Source organism: Artemia franciscana, chromosome 14 (assembly GCF_032884065.1).
Source record: "Artemia franciscana chromosome 14, ASM3288406v1, whole genome shotgun sequence".
Taxonomy (NCBI): domain Eukaryota; kingdom Metazoa; phylum Arthropoda; class Branchiopoda; order Anostraca; family Artemiidae; genus Artemia; species Artemia franciscana.
This window is the reverse complement of record NC_088876.1, coordinates 1,139,005-1,156,003: the sequence shown is the minus strand read 5'-3', so window position 1 is coordinate 1,156,003 and position 16,999 is coordinate 1,139,005. Positions and strand designations below refer to the sequence as shown.

Here is a 16,999-nt window from a genome sequence, read left to right as displayed (position 1 = left end):
TACTTCTTTTGATGCATAACTAAGAAGACCAGTGTCCAGCCAGCGACTCGTGAAATTTCCAACTCGTGAATAGGCCAAAATCAGTTGTAAATTAACGCTGGGATTTGACAAAAGCTGATCAAAATATAATTGTTTGCGTTCTACAGGGATCGCACTGGCAGTACGCCCACCAACATCGCACCAGCGGCGGCGCAAAAAAAATTCGGCCGTCTCTGCTGCAATTCTCACCCACGCCTTCTCTTATTGGTGTGGCGCTGGGGTCCACACAAATTTTACATACATTCCAAGGATCAGTAAGACAGGATCTAAATTAGAAATTTATAATTCTCATTCGTGGATTTTAATGACCAAAATGATAGAAATAGCAATATACGTTATCCTAGGATATGAAGTCAGTGTAGGAGATCCTTCCAACGATTTGTTAATATTAACTTAGCGTAATTTTAGCTTATGACTTAAAACTCCGGCGTGAAAGAATAATATTATTACTATTTTTCTTAATAATGAGGAATATACCGTATCCCCAACATTGTACTTTTTAAGATAAGTTGGCTTCATTCTGGAAGCTCATTCACCGGCAATTCGACGAATCTAAATATACAGGCATTGTATTGCATATGTACAGAGGCACTGAATGCTCTATGAGGTTCGCAGCACAAAGCATCTGTTGTCGTATTTGATTTTTATTTACAATTTTTATGTTAATTAACCTGCCCCCCCCCAATAATCCTTGATACAGCCCAAAGCTGTAAAAAACCTGAGACTAAATGTGATGCAATTACCACCATATTATAAAGCAAATTTAAATAGATATCTTTGATTTTTATCCATTCTTGGTTGGGTTGGAAAAGGGACGAGGCGTAATATATTACCCCTTATAATTCAGACTGGTGATGGAGAAGCGCATATCTTCGATATATTGGAATGGAGTTCGATATATTGGAATGTGTAAAGTTGTGTTGGGATCAAGCAATTTAGTACCGCTAAAATTATACGAATTATACGATTATTCTTATGAAACCTAAGATTATGAAATCTTATGATGACGCGTGATAGTGTATTTTGATTTAATTCAATACAGTTTCAATATTCCACAAGTTTTTTTGCCTCAATACCCTTAGCTTTAGCGGCAGTAGTAGTAGCTGTGTAAATAATAACATTAGTCTTAGCTTCAGTGGTAGTAGCATTAGTTGAAGTAGTAATTATAATAACAGCATGAATTATCAATAGGATGCAAATATTGTCTTTTGGTAAGTTCAACATCGTTCTTTGGTAAGTTCAACATCGGCGCGTTGTGATTCAGTTCACCTACCCCCCAACAAATTTCACCTTCATACCCTTAGTCATTGTTGTGAAAGTAGTCACATTAGTAGTATTACTTGTAATAGCTATAGTACTAGTAGCAGCACTACCATTAATGTATTACCTATTGGTCAGTTGGTCATACCTCTCATCATGTCGTGGAAGTTCCAACTTAATACAATCAGCCATCGCTATGACATTGCTGGTATCTCCTTTTGATAACATGCATATTTAAATGGTTCTTAAAATTTTCATTCGAATTATGAAAGCCTTATAAGTAGTTTTTATGGAAGTGAAGGATTTGTAGTAACATAAGTAGTAGCGTAAACATATTGCCTCTGGTCAATTGATCTTTCCCTTTGAGCATTCTCTGAAAGTACTAAGTCAATACTTAAATCCAATCCTATGGTACATTTTTTGACTGTGTGAATACACATAGTGTCATTAAATTAGTTCAGATTTCCCCTGAATATTGGAAATGTAGCAGTGTGGTAGGAGTTGAACCAATAGTGGTAGTGTGCAAATCTTGCCCTTTTGGTCAATTGATCATCTCTCTTATCATTTCCTGAAAGTTCCAAATTAATATACTCACTCATTCCTGAGTTACGCCCTTTGGACAGCCCGTATTCATATAACGTGTTTTGATTTAGTTCACCACCCCCCTTAGCTTTTTCTGAAAGGCTCACCTGAACGCACTTTGTCTTTTTGGAAAGTAAAGCTCAATCATTTATACCTTTCTTAATATCATATATTATATGTAAACAATGATCAAACTGCCTAACTTACAATACATGTTATAGGGCTATGGTTGGTTGTGTCAACCTTGGAGTCAATGCCATGTGTCCTTTGGACTTTTTTTTTAACAAAACGGCTATCACACAATTTCGACCAGAAACGTTTCGGGAAAAGTGGGCATCGAGGGGGCTAGTTTCCCGTGATCAATATTGACTCTTAAAAGAGAAATAGAAATTTCAATTTACAGGTAAAATAGCCTCCTCTTGAGTTTATACGAATACCCTAAAGTGTTTTGATTTAGTTCACCATTTCCCTCAATTTTTCTGAAAGGCTCCAACTGAATGCACTTTGTCTTTTTGGAATGTAAAGCTCAAACATGTATACCTTTCTTAATATCATATACTATATGTAAAACAATGATCAAACTGCCTAACTTACAACCCTTGCCATAGGGTTATGTTTGGTTGTGTCAACCCTGGAGTCAACGTCATATGTTCTATAAAATTTTTTTTTTAACGGCTATCACACAATTTCGATCAGATACGTTTAGGGAAAAGAGGGTATCGAGGGGGGCATGTTTCCCTTAATCAATTTTAACTCTTAAAAGAGAACAAGAAATTTCAATTTCCAGGTAAATCAGCCTCCTCTGAATTCTATACGAATACCCTAACGTGTTTTGATTTGGTTCACCACTCCCCTCAACTTTTTCTGAAAGGCTCCACCTGAATGCACTTTGTCTTTTTGGAAAGTAAAGCTCAAACATGTATACCTTTCTTCATGTCATATATTACATGTAAACAGTGATCAAACTGCCTAACTTACAACCCTTGCCGTGACGTTGGGGGGGGGGGGGTTGACACCCACGAAATTATAATTACTGGATCTTTCAATATTTCTGAAGAAAATAGATGCCTCAAAATTTTGATTGGATGCTTGCTTTGAGATATAATAGCCATGGGTGGTGGGGTTGATTGCCCTCAAATCACGTTTGTTTCTTAAGAAGGGCACTATAACTTCTAATTTTCAAACAAATGAGCCCCATTCAAAATTTATACGACCTACCATTCCTTAACAAATTAATCTGCATATAGGGCATATTTTACATCCCTCGCGATTGGGCTATGAATGGTTGTGTCAACCCTGGAGTCAATGCGATATGTTCTTTGGACTTTTTTTTTTAACAAAACAGCTATCACACAATTTTGATTAGATACTATACGTTCCGGAAAAACAGGGCATCGACGGGGCTAGTTTCTTTTAATCAATCTCGACTCTTAAAAGGGGACAAGAAATTTTAATTTCCAGGTAAATCAGCCTACTCTTAAGTTTATACGAATATCCTTTTCATAAAAACCTTTTCATGTCCCTAGGCCATAACTTACAACATTTGCCCACATATTCTAAGGGGTAGTTTCAACCCCAAAGGCCTTGTTACATAATTTTTAGACTATTTTGAACAAAATGGATATCTTAAAATTTCTGTCGGATGTATTTAGGGATAAGAGGATGTGGGGAGGGGGGGATTGATGCCCTTCGACAACTTTAGACACTTAAAAAGGCCAGTACAACTTCTGATTTCCGAATCAACCCCCTTCAAAGTTTATACAATAACCCCTTCCATAAAAAACCTTGTATGTTAATAAACGGAAACTAATATAATTTATAATCCTTGCCATGAGGGTTCTGGGGGTTTGTCATCTTCCAATACATAATTACTAGACCTTTCAACTACGCTAAATAAAATGAAAAAAAAAGGATACAGCATTAGACTTTGTAGTCCCTACCGGCGGTGCTGATCTCCGTTTCTTGGCCCTTCAGCCAGGATGTGCAATGGGGGGTTGGGTTATATTACCCATTTAAATAAAATGGCTATCCCAAAAATTTACCGAATATGTTGAGGAAATGATGGGTGTAGGAGCGGGGGGTGGTTACTCTCGAATTGCTTTTAACTATTAAAAAGGGCGTTAGGTCTTTCTATTTTCAGTCGAATGATGCCCTTTCGAAGTTTCTACAACAACTCCTTCTATACGAAGTGACCTGGTCTAAAAAAATAAGTGCGAAGTTCGCTGGTCATAAAAAAAAAAAAAAAAAAAAAAAAAAAAAAAAAAAAAAAAAAAAAAAAAAAAAACATGTGGTCAAAAAGACTAGATTGATCATTTTCCGATTTCATTTTCATATATACAAATATCAACAAGAACAAAACCCAAAAAAGAATAAAGTGCTTAATTTTTTGTAAATTAGGACTATTTGAACTAGAGTATGGGTTTTAACCAGTTAGAGCCACAATTTTCCCTAACCCATTTAATAAACCAGTTTTAAGCTGATCGAAAAACTAGATTTTTTGGCCGAATTGGGAGTAAAAAAAAAACTAGAATAATGTGCCGCAGTTTTATCAAAACATCAAGATACATCCTGTTGTTGTCAAGGAACCACAACAGAACAAAATTTGTTTCCAAAGTTCTCACATTAGAATATACAGCTTTAGGTCCTTTTGAACCTGATTGTATGGATAAATCGATATTCATTATTTCTTTATAATCTGAATTGGTGTCCAGAAGACTTTACAAACGTCACCAAATTGGAGCACTCACTTAATGAGCAAACAAACCCCCTCCCTGAGTATAAATATTGGTGATAATGATTGTTTTAAAGATTTATTTCTCTAAGGACAGACTAAAACCTACATTAATCATTATTCAAAATGTTTCAATCCAAAGGATATGCAAAGAAACTTTCAAAAAAATTGGGAAAACATTAAAAGAAGAATAAAATAGACTTTACAGGGGTGATAAGTCATAGACAGAGGGAACGAACAAGTTAAAACAATAAGCAAAACAGAAATCACTGAAAAAATACACAAAAATATTCCAAGAAAAATTGAATTAATTAATGAACTGATAGAAATATAAAAAGAAGAGCAAAACAAAAGAAACAGAGGTATAATAGGGTTCAGCAAGACCAAAGAAATTGTTATTGTACAATATGGACAAGCACTTTTTCTAAAAATGGGTTGTTATATGATTATTAAGATTTAATTTAGAAGAATACTCTATCTTGCATATTCCACACTTAAACGGTTTCTCACCAGTGTGTACTCTTTGGTGCCTAATCAAATTGCATGACAGAGAAAAAGTTTTTTCACATATATCACACTTAAACGGTTTCTCACCAGTATGTACTCTTTGGTGCTTCATCAAACTGATTGACTGAGAAAAAGTTTTCTCACATATATCACACTTAAACGGTTTCTCACCAGTGTGTACTCTTTGGTGCTGAATCAAATTGTTTGACTGAGAAAAAGTTTTCTCACATGCATCACACTTATACGGTTTCTCACTAGTATGTATTCTTTGGTGCTTAATCAAACTGCTTGAATCAGAAAAAGCTTTCTCACAAAACTCACATTTAAACGGTTTCTCGCCAGTATGTATTCTTTGGTGCTGAATCAAATTGCTTGACCGAGAAAAAGTTTTTTCACATATATCACACTTAAACGGTTTCTCGCCAGTATGTATTCTTTTGTGCTGAATCAAACTGTTTGACTGAGAAAAAGTTTTCTCACATAAATCACATTTAAAAGGTTTCTCCCCATTATGCACTCTTTGGTGCGTAATCAAATTGTTTGACTGAGAAAAGCTCTTGTCACATACGACACAAATATATAGCTTTATCTTTAGATGTGTTTCTTCCAGTCTTTTCAATGTTTTGTGCTTTTTTGGACCAAAGAATTTTGGTTGATCCACATCATCAGAAGTGCACACAGTAGAATGAATTATCTCTATAGTAAACAATTATTTTATTAAAAGTAAATAAGGTGAAAACGATTCAAAAATCAGAGATTATAGCAATAATAAATGAAAGGTGACATTCTACAAATGAAAGAACGAAACTTGAAATTAGTTTCATTTCATAGACGAATTAGAATTGAAATAATAATAAAGAAAATCTCTATCAGTTTTGCAACTTGAAAGTCAGACGGGACTACAAGAAAATTTATAGGTTATAACAAATGATTTCCTTTTCTACCCCTGTCCCCTACTACTACTATTAACTCATTGCAGCACCAAGACACCTGAGGCCAACACAGCTACGCAAGCTCCTCCTCTAACTTAATCTATACAAGGCCTCCTTCTTTACAACCTCCCAGGAAGTTCCCATTTCCTTTAAATCTTTATTTATGACATCCTCCCAACCCAGGCGAGGACGACCTGCTTTCCGTGTAGCCCCAGAAGGTTGGCCAAAAAAGACAATATTTGGCAATCTGTCATCCTTCATCCGCAGAACGTGGTCTAGCCATCTCAACTTTTCTTTCATTATAGCCCTAGAAAGCGGGATTGGACCACATTTTTCGTACAACCTACTCCCCTAGTTGAACTGATATCGTAATTACACTTTGAAAACTAATTTAACAGCAACGTTACATAAATCAGCCTGGCCGCTGTACCAATATACTCATAGACAGCAGAAAATAATTATGTAGTTCTAAAAATGGGAATCTACTGGGAAAAGTGTCCACCCTTTCCTCTTTCACCTAGTTTTCTGGAAAAACTTAGGTTTAAACTAAATTGACGTAAAGGTTTTATTTTTAGCCTATAAACATTTGTTGTAGATTTTGTTTTCATGTCAATGATTTTCGCTTATTTAGAAATTTCTTTAAAAGAAGATATTTTCGTGCAATGCTATCGGCATGATGATGGATGTCTAGAAGACCATAAAAGAGACACAACTGCTCAAAAACAAGTTCTAAGCACAGTCTGATAGCACACAAAAATGGCTTTAGACAATATGCATATTCTCTCTAGCTATTAGTAAGGCCTTTGGTCAGTTTGCTAAAAACATCTTTCTAGAACTGAAAATTTTCGACACTCAATTTATTTAAAATACAATTACACAAGGAACCTAACATGTTTAACTTAGTTTTTACACGGTCGAATGTGATCATGGGCCTTAAACTTAGTCTACAGGATTGGCGGCTCAATTTTGTCAAGGCCCATGGCTTTTATTTTGCTGGAATATAGCCTGTCTTTAACTTACGGCACATCCCACTCTAGAAAATTTCACTTACTTTGAAAACAATTTACTCATCACTGGACTAACGAAATTTAGTGAATGGGCGCTTCTTGGAGGCACTTTTTTTCTGAGCTATTAAAATTTGATTAAAACAAAACAAATATACTTTTTTTAGACCAGGGCACTTCCTATGAAAGGAGCTGCTGTAAAACCTCGAAAGGGACTCATTCAATTGGAAATTGAAAGATCAAGTGCCCTTTTAAAAAGTCAATTCTTTTAAAATAGTCAGTCTTTTCAAATAGTCAGTCAGTATTTTAGAATAGGCAAATCTAAGCAATTGTAATCAAACAGTTCGTGGTAACGAACTGTAGTAAGGAGCGACCCGGCTCAATAGTAAACGAAACTCTAAAAAACGGAATTTCGATACTAAGAGATATATCAAAAGAATCGGATTTTTTTCGGATATATCAAAAGAAGGGGTCATCGTATCGACCAAGTGGTCCTAGAGTGTTGCAAGAGGGCTCATTCTAACGGAAATGAAAAGTTCTAGTGTCCTTTTTAAGTGACCAAAAAAATTGGAGGGCACCTAGGCCCCCTCCCACGCTCATGTTTTTCCCAAAGTCAACGGATAAAAATTTTGAGATAGCCATTTTGTTCCGCATAATTTGATTCTTTCTCGCAACTCTACTTTTTAAAACAATAAAAAACTTTAGCGTAAGGAGCGGGATGTCGAGGAGGAAAAGCCCCTTTCATATACGGAGTAATTTCTGTTCGTTTTCAGTTTTAATGTCGCTCCTTACTTTCATTTCGAAAAACTTGTTTTTTTTTATTTTTACGGAAAAGAAAGCAGGTCATTTATCCGAAAAAGAGAAGAAATAGGAGTGAAAATCCAACAATCAGATGAAAATCAAATTTGGTAAATTTTAGATAATTTAAACAGGCATGAAAATTCAACTCTTTTGATATGTCAATTGTTATCGAAACTCTGTTTTTTAGAGTATCGGTTTCTAATCAGCCACATGGCTCCCTAATTAAAGTTCATTATCACCAACTGTTTGAAAAGAGTGGCATAACGTCTCATTTAAAGTCACGAGCACTGCTGTCAAGTCAAGAGTCACTTCCGGAAAGTGACAGACAATCCACATTTCAAAACTAAAAACTAATTTATCCCGAAAATATTAGTCATTTACGGTGATCTAATTTGAGGCAAAATATTTTCAAACTCGACAAAAATATATTTTTGAGGCTTGAACAAAATTAGTGTTACTGCTGTCAAAGTGAGAGAAATTACCCTTTGCACATTTCTGAATAATTGGATAAAGAAAACTATTTGACGTTGTGTATTGTTTGAGGTGTTCCTTCTAGTAGACTTCATTCCCCCCCCCCTCTCAGCTCCTATCTTTGTGTACTTCTGACGATAAATGTTGTGCTTTTGACTAGAACAATCAAAAAGATGTTCTTAGTAGCACCGTTTAAACATTTCATATTGTTTTAGAACTCTTTTTTTATATTAATTGTAATTATTCCAACCTGACGTGTCTAAACATTCTTCCTTTATAATTTATTATTATTATTTCTTCTCAACGTATTACTTTTTCCTTTTTTCGGTTTGATTATGAAGTGGTAATCTGACAAACCATGATATCCCTTTAACACTATACACCTTACTCCAACACAGCGGGTAAATAAACAAAAAAAAAACTAATTTAGTTAGCTGGAAATAAGGAGCAGCACAAACAAAAAATAAAGTATACAAATTATTATGTGTATTATAGGGGCGCCATATCATTAATCCCCTTTCTATATCCAATTCATTAGATCTTGTCTTGAAGGAATCATTCTGAAAAAGTTAAAACATCGATATCGAAACGGCTAAATTAACGTTTCTGATATTCAAATACATTGTATGCATACAATAAGGCTAAAGAGTTAGGATGTTCGGGTGTTAAATCAAAATTGTTGAAGAGTCTGACAACTCCACCCTCCCCCCCGTCCTTGAAATAATCCACCTTTTCTCTTTGATAATATATAATGTTCAAGTAAGCATCAATAAACATAATTTCACAAAAAAAATTAAGTGAACAAACTTATTTATTTTAAGGATCCATTCCCCTTGATCTAGGAAGCTACATAGTTGCTAAAGTCACTGCTTCTAGATCAGTTGGGTATCTAAGGAAATTTAATTGTTCGTAGCTGATTCTTTTTATGGTAAAATCTTGGTTTGGCACAAGATCATGTCAAGAATTCATTTCCCTTTCGAAAAATCTTACCGGTCATTACTAAAGTTCACTGGAGCTTTGAATGTATATAAACTCTTCTAAATATCAAAGACAATTAGTTCAATGTGATTGGAATATCAAAAATGAACAAACACACATCCTTGATTTTTGTTTCTTAGCAAAAAGGGGAAATTCCACATTTTTGTTCTCAAATAAATATAAGCTATTCCAATTTCAAGGTCTCCCCTTAAAATCACAGTAAAGTATTCCAAGAACAAATCAGGAGAATCCCGTTCATATAAAAATCTAGGAAGGAGACGACTATATTTTTCCTTGTTTCAAAAACATATTTCTCAGTTGAAGTACAATTCCCCCTCCCCCAAAATTAAAGAGGGAAGGGCAGAAAAAAGCACAAGATGTTGGTCATTGTGCTCTTCCTCAAATGGGTATTCTTGGTTTACCTCAAAAGCCCAAGCCTAAAAGAAACAGTTTTACCTTGATATTAAAAGTAGCTACATTATATTAGTCAAACAGTTCGTGGTTACGAACTGTAAGTAAGGAACGACCCGGCTCAATAGTAACCGAAACTCTAAAAACGGAATTTTGATACCAATAGTTACATCAAAGGAATCATATTTTAATGCTGATTTTAAATATATAAGTTTCATCAAGTTTAATCTCATCCATCAGAATTTACGAACCTGAGAAAATAAGGCGAAACACCCACTAAAAGTAATAGAATATTAACGAAAATCCTACAATCAGATTTTGCCTACAAGGCAGATCACGGATGCGTTTTTAATTGTTTTTTTTTTTTCCCAGGGGTGATCGTATCGACCCAGTAGTCCTAGAATGTTACTAGAGAGCTAATTCTAAAGGAAATTAAAAGTTCTAGAGCCTTTTTTAAGTGACCAAAAAATTGGAGGGTACCTTGGCCCCCTCCCACGCTCATTTGTTTCCCAAAGTCACCAGATCAAAATTTTGAGATAGCCATTCTGTTCAACGTAGTCTAAAACTTAATTCCATGAAGGGGACGCAGAATTTTCTAGCATTATTAAAAAAACAATGAGAAAATAAATAATTTTTTTCAACTGGAAGTGATGAGCAGTAATAAAACTTAAAACGAACAAAAAACATTACGTATATAAGGGGGTTTGTCTCCTCCACAATACCTTGCTCTTTATGCTAAAGCATTTTTAGTAATTTCAACTATTGATTCTACGGCCTTTTGATTCAGGGATCATTCTTAAGGATGTTGGGCAAAATTCAAGTTTTAGTGTAAAGAGCTAGGTATTGACGAGGGGGCGAAACCCCTCATATATGTAATAAAAATGCACAAATATAGAAGTTCATTACGTAAGTTAATTCATAAGGTACGTAAGTTTATTACTAATAAACACGTTCGTAAAAAAATTGGATGACAGCTAGGCCTCCTCCCCTACCCCATTTTTTGATCAAAATCGTCTAATCAAAACTCTTAAAAAGCCATTTAGCAAAACAAAGAAATTAATATGCAAATTTTGTTTTAATTATTCATGTGCTGGTAGCCAAAATCAAAACATGCATTAATTCAAAAACTTTCAGAAGTTAAATAAAAATAAAGTTTTTTTTTAACTGAAAGTAAGGAGCGACATTAAAACTTAAAACGAACAAAAATTACTCCGTAAATGAAAGGGGCTGTTCTCCCCTCAACGCCACAAATACAACAAACCAGCTATCCCAGCTAACGCCACAATAACAAACCAGCTAGTTGGTAGGGATAAATCTCAACCAATATCGATCCAGATCGGTCCGGTTCCCTAAAAAGGAGTGGGCTGTATCTTCCAAACGTTTACTTAAGAAAAGAGCATGAATAGGACAGAAAATCTCAAACTATGTAGAAGAGGGTCCTACAAAGCCGCCTTAGGTGAGTTGCCACAGGCCGTTCCCTCCCTTCCTGGAGGACTGCCCTGTCAACTCCACTCTCCGGGAGCTCCCCATTCATGAGTATTTTAGACTAGATAATCGACGGTCTTACGAGGCTTCCAAACACTAAAATGGTGGAATGTGCCTCCCGAAGGATACAAATGACCCATAGTGCTGCGCTATTCCATCTTCGCTCGCCAATACTAAGGGAATCCTTGTTAGTTTCTTTTCCTCCACTGACTAATATGCTAAAGTCAAGTGGGTCGTCACCAATGAGCCAAGGCAGGGGGGGGGGGGTTCTTAAAATGACCGGATCATTTGTTCTTCTTAACAATCACCAAAGTAACCTGGTCATCACTACCTGTAATGTCAGCATGACCCTTTAAGTCAACAGTTGAATAACAAATAAACAAATTTCCTACTGCCAAAGTCACACTAGTCTGTTCCTGTGCCTAAGGCTGTCAGTCATAGTGTTTTAGCTGAGATGAATTTGATTTCATCCTCATTGTGACTTATACTGTGCTACCCATAATGATAACACTCCTATCGTTCCACCAAAAAGGAACTCAGTTACCATTATTCAGTTGGGTGAAAAGTAAAAGGGTGATCCCCAAGAGGCATAGTCCTGGGCATTGTCTACTTGATGAGATCACTTGCACTCTTTATACTATTGACTCCTTAACCAACAGCCAAAAAGGCAATGTGTACTTCTGACGATACATGTTGTGCTTTTGACTAGAACAATTATAAAGAGCTAAGAACTCATATGGCACTTGTGACGAGGTCAGAAGAGCCAAGAGGTCATATGGTATGAGCTCTAGCAAAATTCTACGAATCGGTAGATTGCTTTAAAAGGAAAATCAGAGGCTTAATGCCGGTCGGGATTTAAAACAAGAGCCCTGAGTCACGAGGTCCTTCTAAATATCGAAATTCATGAAGATCCGATCACCCACTCGTAAGTTAAAAATACCTCAATTTTCTAATTTTTTCTCTCCCTTCAGCCCCCCAGATGGTCGAATCGGGGAAAACAACTTTATCAAGTCAATTTTTGCAGCTCCCTGACACACTTACCAATTTTCATCGTCCTAGCACGTCCAGAAGCACTAAACTCGCCAAAGCACTGAACCCCACCACCTAACTCCCCCAAAGAGGGCGGATCCAGTCCGGTTACGTCAATTACGTATCTACGACATTTATAAGCGTTTTCCAAGATTTCCAGTTTCCCCCTCCAACTCTCCCAATGTCAACAGATCTGTTCGGGATTTGAAAGAAAAGTTCTGAGACATGAGTTCCTTCTAATTATCAAATTTCATTAAGATCCGGTCATCCATTCTGAAGTTAAAAATACCTAAATTTTTCTAATTTTTCCAAATTGAAACCCCCCAGCTCCCCCAAAAAGAACAGATCCGTACCAATTATGTCAATCTCGTATCAATAACTTGTGCTTATTCTTCGCATCAAGTTCCATCCCAATCTCTCCACTCTAAGCATTTTCCAAGATTTCTGTTTCCCCTCTCCAATCCTCTATGTCCCTGGATCTGATTCGAATTGAAGATGGAGCATCTGAGACATAAGACTCTTCTATATATCAAGTTTCATTAAGATCCGATCACCCATTCGTAAGATACCTCGATTTTCACGTTTTACGAGAATTCCTGTTTCCCCCTCCTACTCCCGTCAATGTCACCGGATCTGGTTGGGATTTAAAACAAAAGTTTTAAAGCACCAGATCCTTCTAGATATCAAATTTCATTAAGATCTGATAACTCGTTTGTAAGTTATAAATACCTTATTTTTTCATAGTTTTCCAAATTACTCCCCCTCCCCAACTCCACCAAAGAGAGCGGATCCGGTTATGTCAGTCACCTATCTTGGACTTTTCTCTTAACTCTACTTTTTAAAACAGTAAGAAACTTTAGCGTAAAGAGCGGGGTGTTGAGGAGGAAAAGCCCCTTTCATATACGGAGTAATTTCTGTTCGTTTTAAGTTTTAGAAACTTTTTAAGTTTTAAGAAGGAAACTTTAGCGTAAAGAGCGGGGCGTTGAGGAGGGAGCAGCCCCTTTAATACACGGAGTAATTTATGTTCGTTTTAATGTCGCTCATTATTTTCAGGTAAAAAAAGTAATTTTTTTATTCAATTTTTTTTTCGAAAAAGACCTACCATTGAAGGAGGGTGATTCGATACTGTAATTTCTGTTTATTCGAAGATCTAAGGTCATTTTCATCCCTTGTTCCCAATTCTACACTGCTCTTCAGCAACTAAAATCCAACTAAAGAAGTACATGATAATTTTAAGAAAAAAGAACTTAATTGAACTTATGAATATGAATTACTAATAACCCGGTTTTATTAATTACCCTTATTTCCTGATTTCTGTCATATCAAGTCGTTTGATTTTAGTTGTATCCAGGAATATTTGCTAATATCCAATTACTATGATGGATAAGTAATGTTTGACCTTTCATAGCCTATCTTTAATTAATTGTTGTATTAAATAAGAAATTAATCGAACAGTTTGAGGTAGCGAGCTATATATTAGAAGCAACTCGGTTTAGAAGTAACTGCAACCCTAATGCAAGGCTGCAACCCTGATGCAAGGCTGCAACCCTAATGCAAGGCTGCAACCCTAATGCAAGGCTGCAACCCTAATGCAAGGCTGCAACCCTAATGCAAGGCTGCAACCCTGATGCAAGGCTGCAACCCTGATGCAGGGCTGCAACCCTGATGCAAGGCTGCAACCCTGATGCAAGGCTGCAACCCTGATGCAAGGCTGCAACCCTAATGCAAGGCTGCAACCCTGATGCAAGGCTGCAACCCTGATGCAAGGCTGCAACCCTAATGCAAGACTGCAACCCTGATGCAAGGCTCCCATGGCGTTATCAAAGGTAATAAAGTTTTTAATGAAATTGTGCACTGTTAAATTACATGTTTGAAATTACACAAAAATTTCGCGTTCTTGACTCTATTAAATAAAAAAAACCAAGTTTTTTAAATGAAAGTAAGGAGCGACATTAAAACTTAAAACGAACAGAAATTACTCCGTATATGAAAGGGGCTTTTCCTCCTCAACGCCCCGCTCTTTATGCTAAAGTTTGACTATTTCTCTTAACTCTACTTTTTCAAACAGTAAGAAACTTTAGCGTAAAGAGTGGGGTGTTGAGGAGGAAAAGTCCCTTTCATATACGGAATAATTTCTGTTCGTTTTGTTTTTTAATTAAATTTATTGAGACTAGAATATTTTTTTTCTTTAGTCAGTTGGTATTATTTTTATAATTTCCAGTATTTCCTTTTTTTGGATTTGCAGCTTGTTTATGTTAGAATTTATAGTTATTATATATATTATTATATTATATTTAAAGTTATCAATGAAATGTAATTGAGAATGGCCTGTATTTATATTTGTTTGTTGTTTTATATTTATATGGTCAATTTGTTCATTTTTCTTTATCTTTATACTCTTCGCTTTAGGAGGTTAATAAAATAATTTAATTTGAATTATCTAGTCCTGTTCATATGGCTTGATACATATGCTGATGTTACGCTTGTATGATTTACAAAAATGTTTACATTTGACAAAATATTTCCTTTTTCAAACCAAGTTCACAACACTATCAATTTTAATAATACCTTTGTCATTACTGTCCAGATTTTGAGAGTCTGATTCTGATTTTAAATTGGTTATTCTGGATGCAGCACCCACAGGTAGCAGTTGATGTTCAGATGATAGAGTAGAAATAGAAGCTTCTCTTGTCGTTTCAGTTTCAATTGATGAAGTATCTCCAGCTTTAACAACAAAAATAAACAAAGAGACAGAAATTGATAAAAGTAGGATTAAATATTCTCAATAACATACAAATAAATACTGAATCCTCATAAAACAAAAAACAGACTAGAAGCGTGAAAAATGACACTAAATATTACATCTGAATAAATCTAAGCGTTATAGTTTGATGGAACCGTGACAATAAAAGGTAATTTGATTAATAGAAAACCAATTTCATGATTTGGCACTTTATTCACAAATTTTCAAATCCAAATGATAGCTAATAAATTTTTGGAAACAGAAATAACTAGAGCTAACCTATTTATGCTTATTGGAAACTAGCCTTTGGGTAATGGAAAGGCATAATAGCAAATTATCAGAACTTCTACCTTTGGCTTGTTAAAAAAAAAAAAAAAAAGTTGTAAAGCTCTATAGTTTCTCAATCATCTTTTGAATTTACAATTTCGTCTCTGCTCCTCTAGTTTCTTAAGGACTCTTGAAAAACTTTACTGTGGTGTTATCGAACTAATAAAAAAGCCCATATTTAGAGTGGCGAAGGTACCGTTGCACTAAAATCTCACGCATTTATATCATAAAGCAGATATGAGGTTACGACGTCCTTTTTCTCTTTAAACAAATTCTTTTGTCACTTGTCTTTTTGTGATTATTTTTCTGTTTTATAAGCATGGGTCTACTCGGATACCAGAGTGGCGTAAAACAACGCTTGCAACAACTTTTTCTGGGAAAGGGTGATGATTCGGTGAGTAAAGGAATCAAAACAACAACAAGCTATCTAAATCAAGATTTTTACAAATTTTAACCATTCTCAAATGTTTTCAATACCCTTTTGAAATTCACACAAAATCCTGAACACTAGACGGTTATTTTTCAAAGTGTTTCACACTTTAGGCTACTATGCACCAAGGTTTCCATTGATTTACTCTTTACTAAGCTGCAGCAATGATTCTGTTCTTTTTGCTATACTGCTCAGAAAGGAATATAAAGGGAGGCACTAAGTTTCAAATGGGAATAAAACGTACCTTTTGGAGGTATTGGCTGTGTGTATGGCTTAAATGTACCTTTTGAAGGTATTGGCTGTGTGTATGGCTTTTGCAGACTTAAAACAAAACAAAAAACACATTTTTCCCTTATTTGGCTCAAATTCTTGTTTTGCATCACTTAATGGATATTTTATAATCGGAATAAAAGTTATATTGCCTTTCAATTAGACTATTTAAACTGTACTGTGGCAATAGATTTTCCTGCGTGATCTCTCTCTATTTTTCATGGTAAAGGATAATTTTGAATCTGGTCTGGTTTTGCTAATGTGTTGTTTCCTATTCTAGGGACTTAAACTTCATAATCTTGTCTTTTCTATGTAATTAATCGAATATTACGATTTCCCTATAAATTTCTTTTTAAAGGTAAGTTTTCAAAGAAAGTTAAAGAACATGAGATTGGTATGAAAATAGATATATGATTAACGAAAAGGTTGTGAAAAATCGATATTTGTCACTTAGGAGGTTGGTCACAAAAAAAATGGTTGGTTATAATTTACAATTTCATTTCGTTATGGTTGGTTGAACTCTTCATTATGGGCTTGACCAAGCTCAACTGGTATGAAAATAGATATATGATTAACGAAAAGGTTGTGAAAAATCGATATTTGTCACTTAGGAGGTTGGTCACAAAAAAAAATGGTTGGTTATAATTTACAATTTCATTTCGTTATGGTTGGTTGAACTCTTCATTATGGGCTTGACCAAGCTCAACTGTTACTTGATTAGTTGTGCTGTACTTTATAGCGAAGTACAGTAATTTTATTTTGATAATAATACTAAGAATACAAAACCGAATGAGCGCACCATTCTTAAAGTTAACAAACCGTATTAAGCCAATGACCAGCACAGTTAAAGTCAAACAATATTTCAAACAACTGAAATTACAATCAACGAAACAAGTAAAGAGGAGACCCGAAACAAATAGGAAATACAAACATCTCAAAAGGCCAGACTATCATTTGTGCTTAGGTGGCAACATTTCCTTTTTTGTGAGATGTGTTATT

General features: G+C 35.2%; 1 protein-coding gene across 1 annotated transcript in view; it reads right to left on the bottom strand.

Moving 5' to 3' along the window:
* LOC136035157 (zinc finger protein 271-like) overlaps positions 1–16,999 on the bottom strand; it is a 58,386-nt gene that overhangs the window by 28,253 nt on the left and 13,134 nt on the right. Inside the window, 2 exon segments of the mRNA XM_065716715.1 lie at positions 5,113–5,815; positions 14,799–14,954. Of these exon segments, the coding sequence (XP_065572787.1) occupies positions 5,113–5,815; positions 14,799–14,954 (859 nt within the window).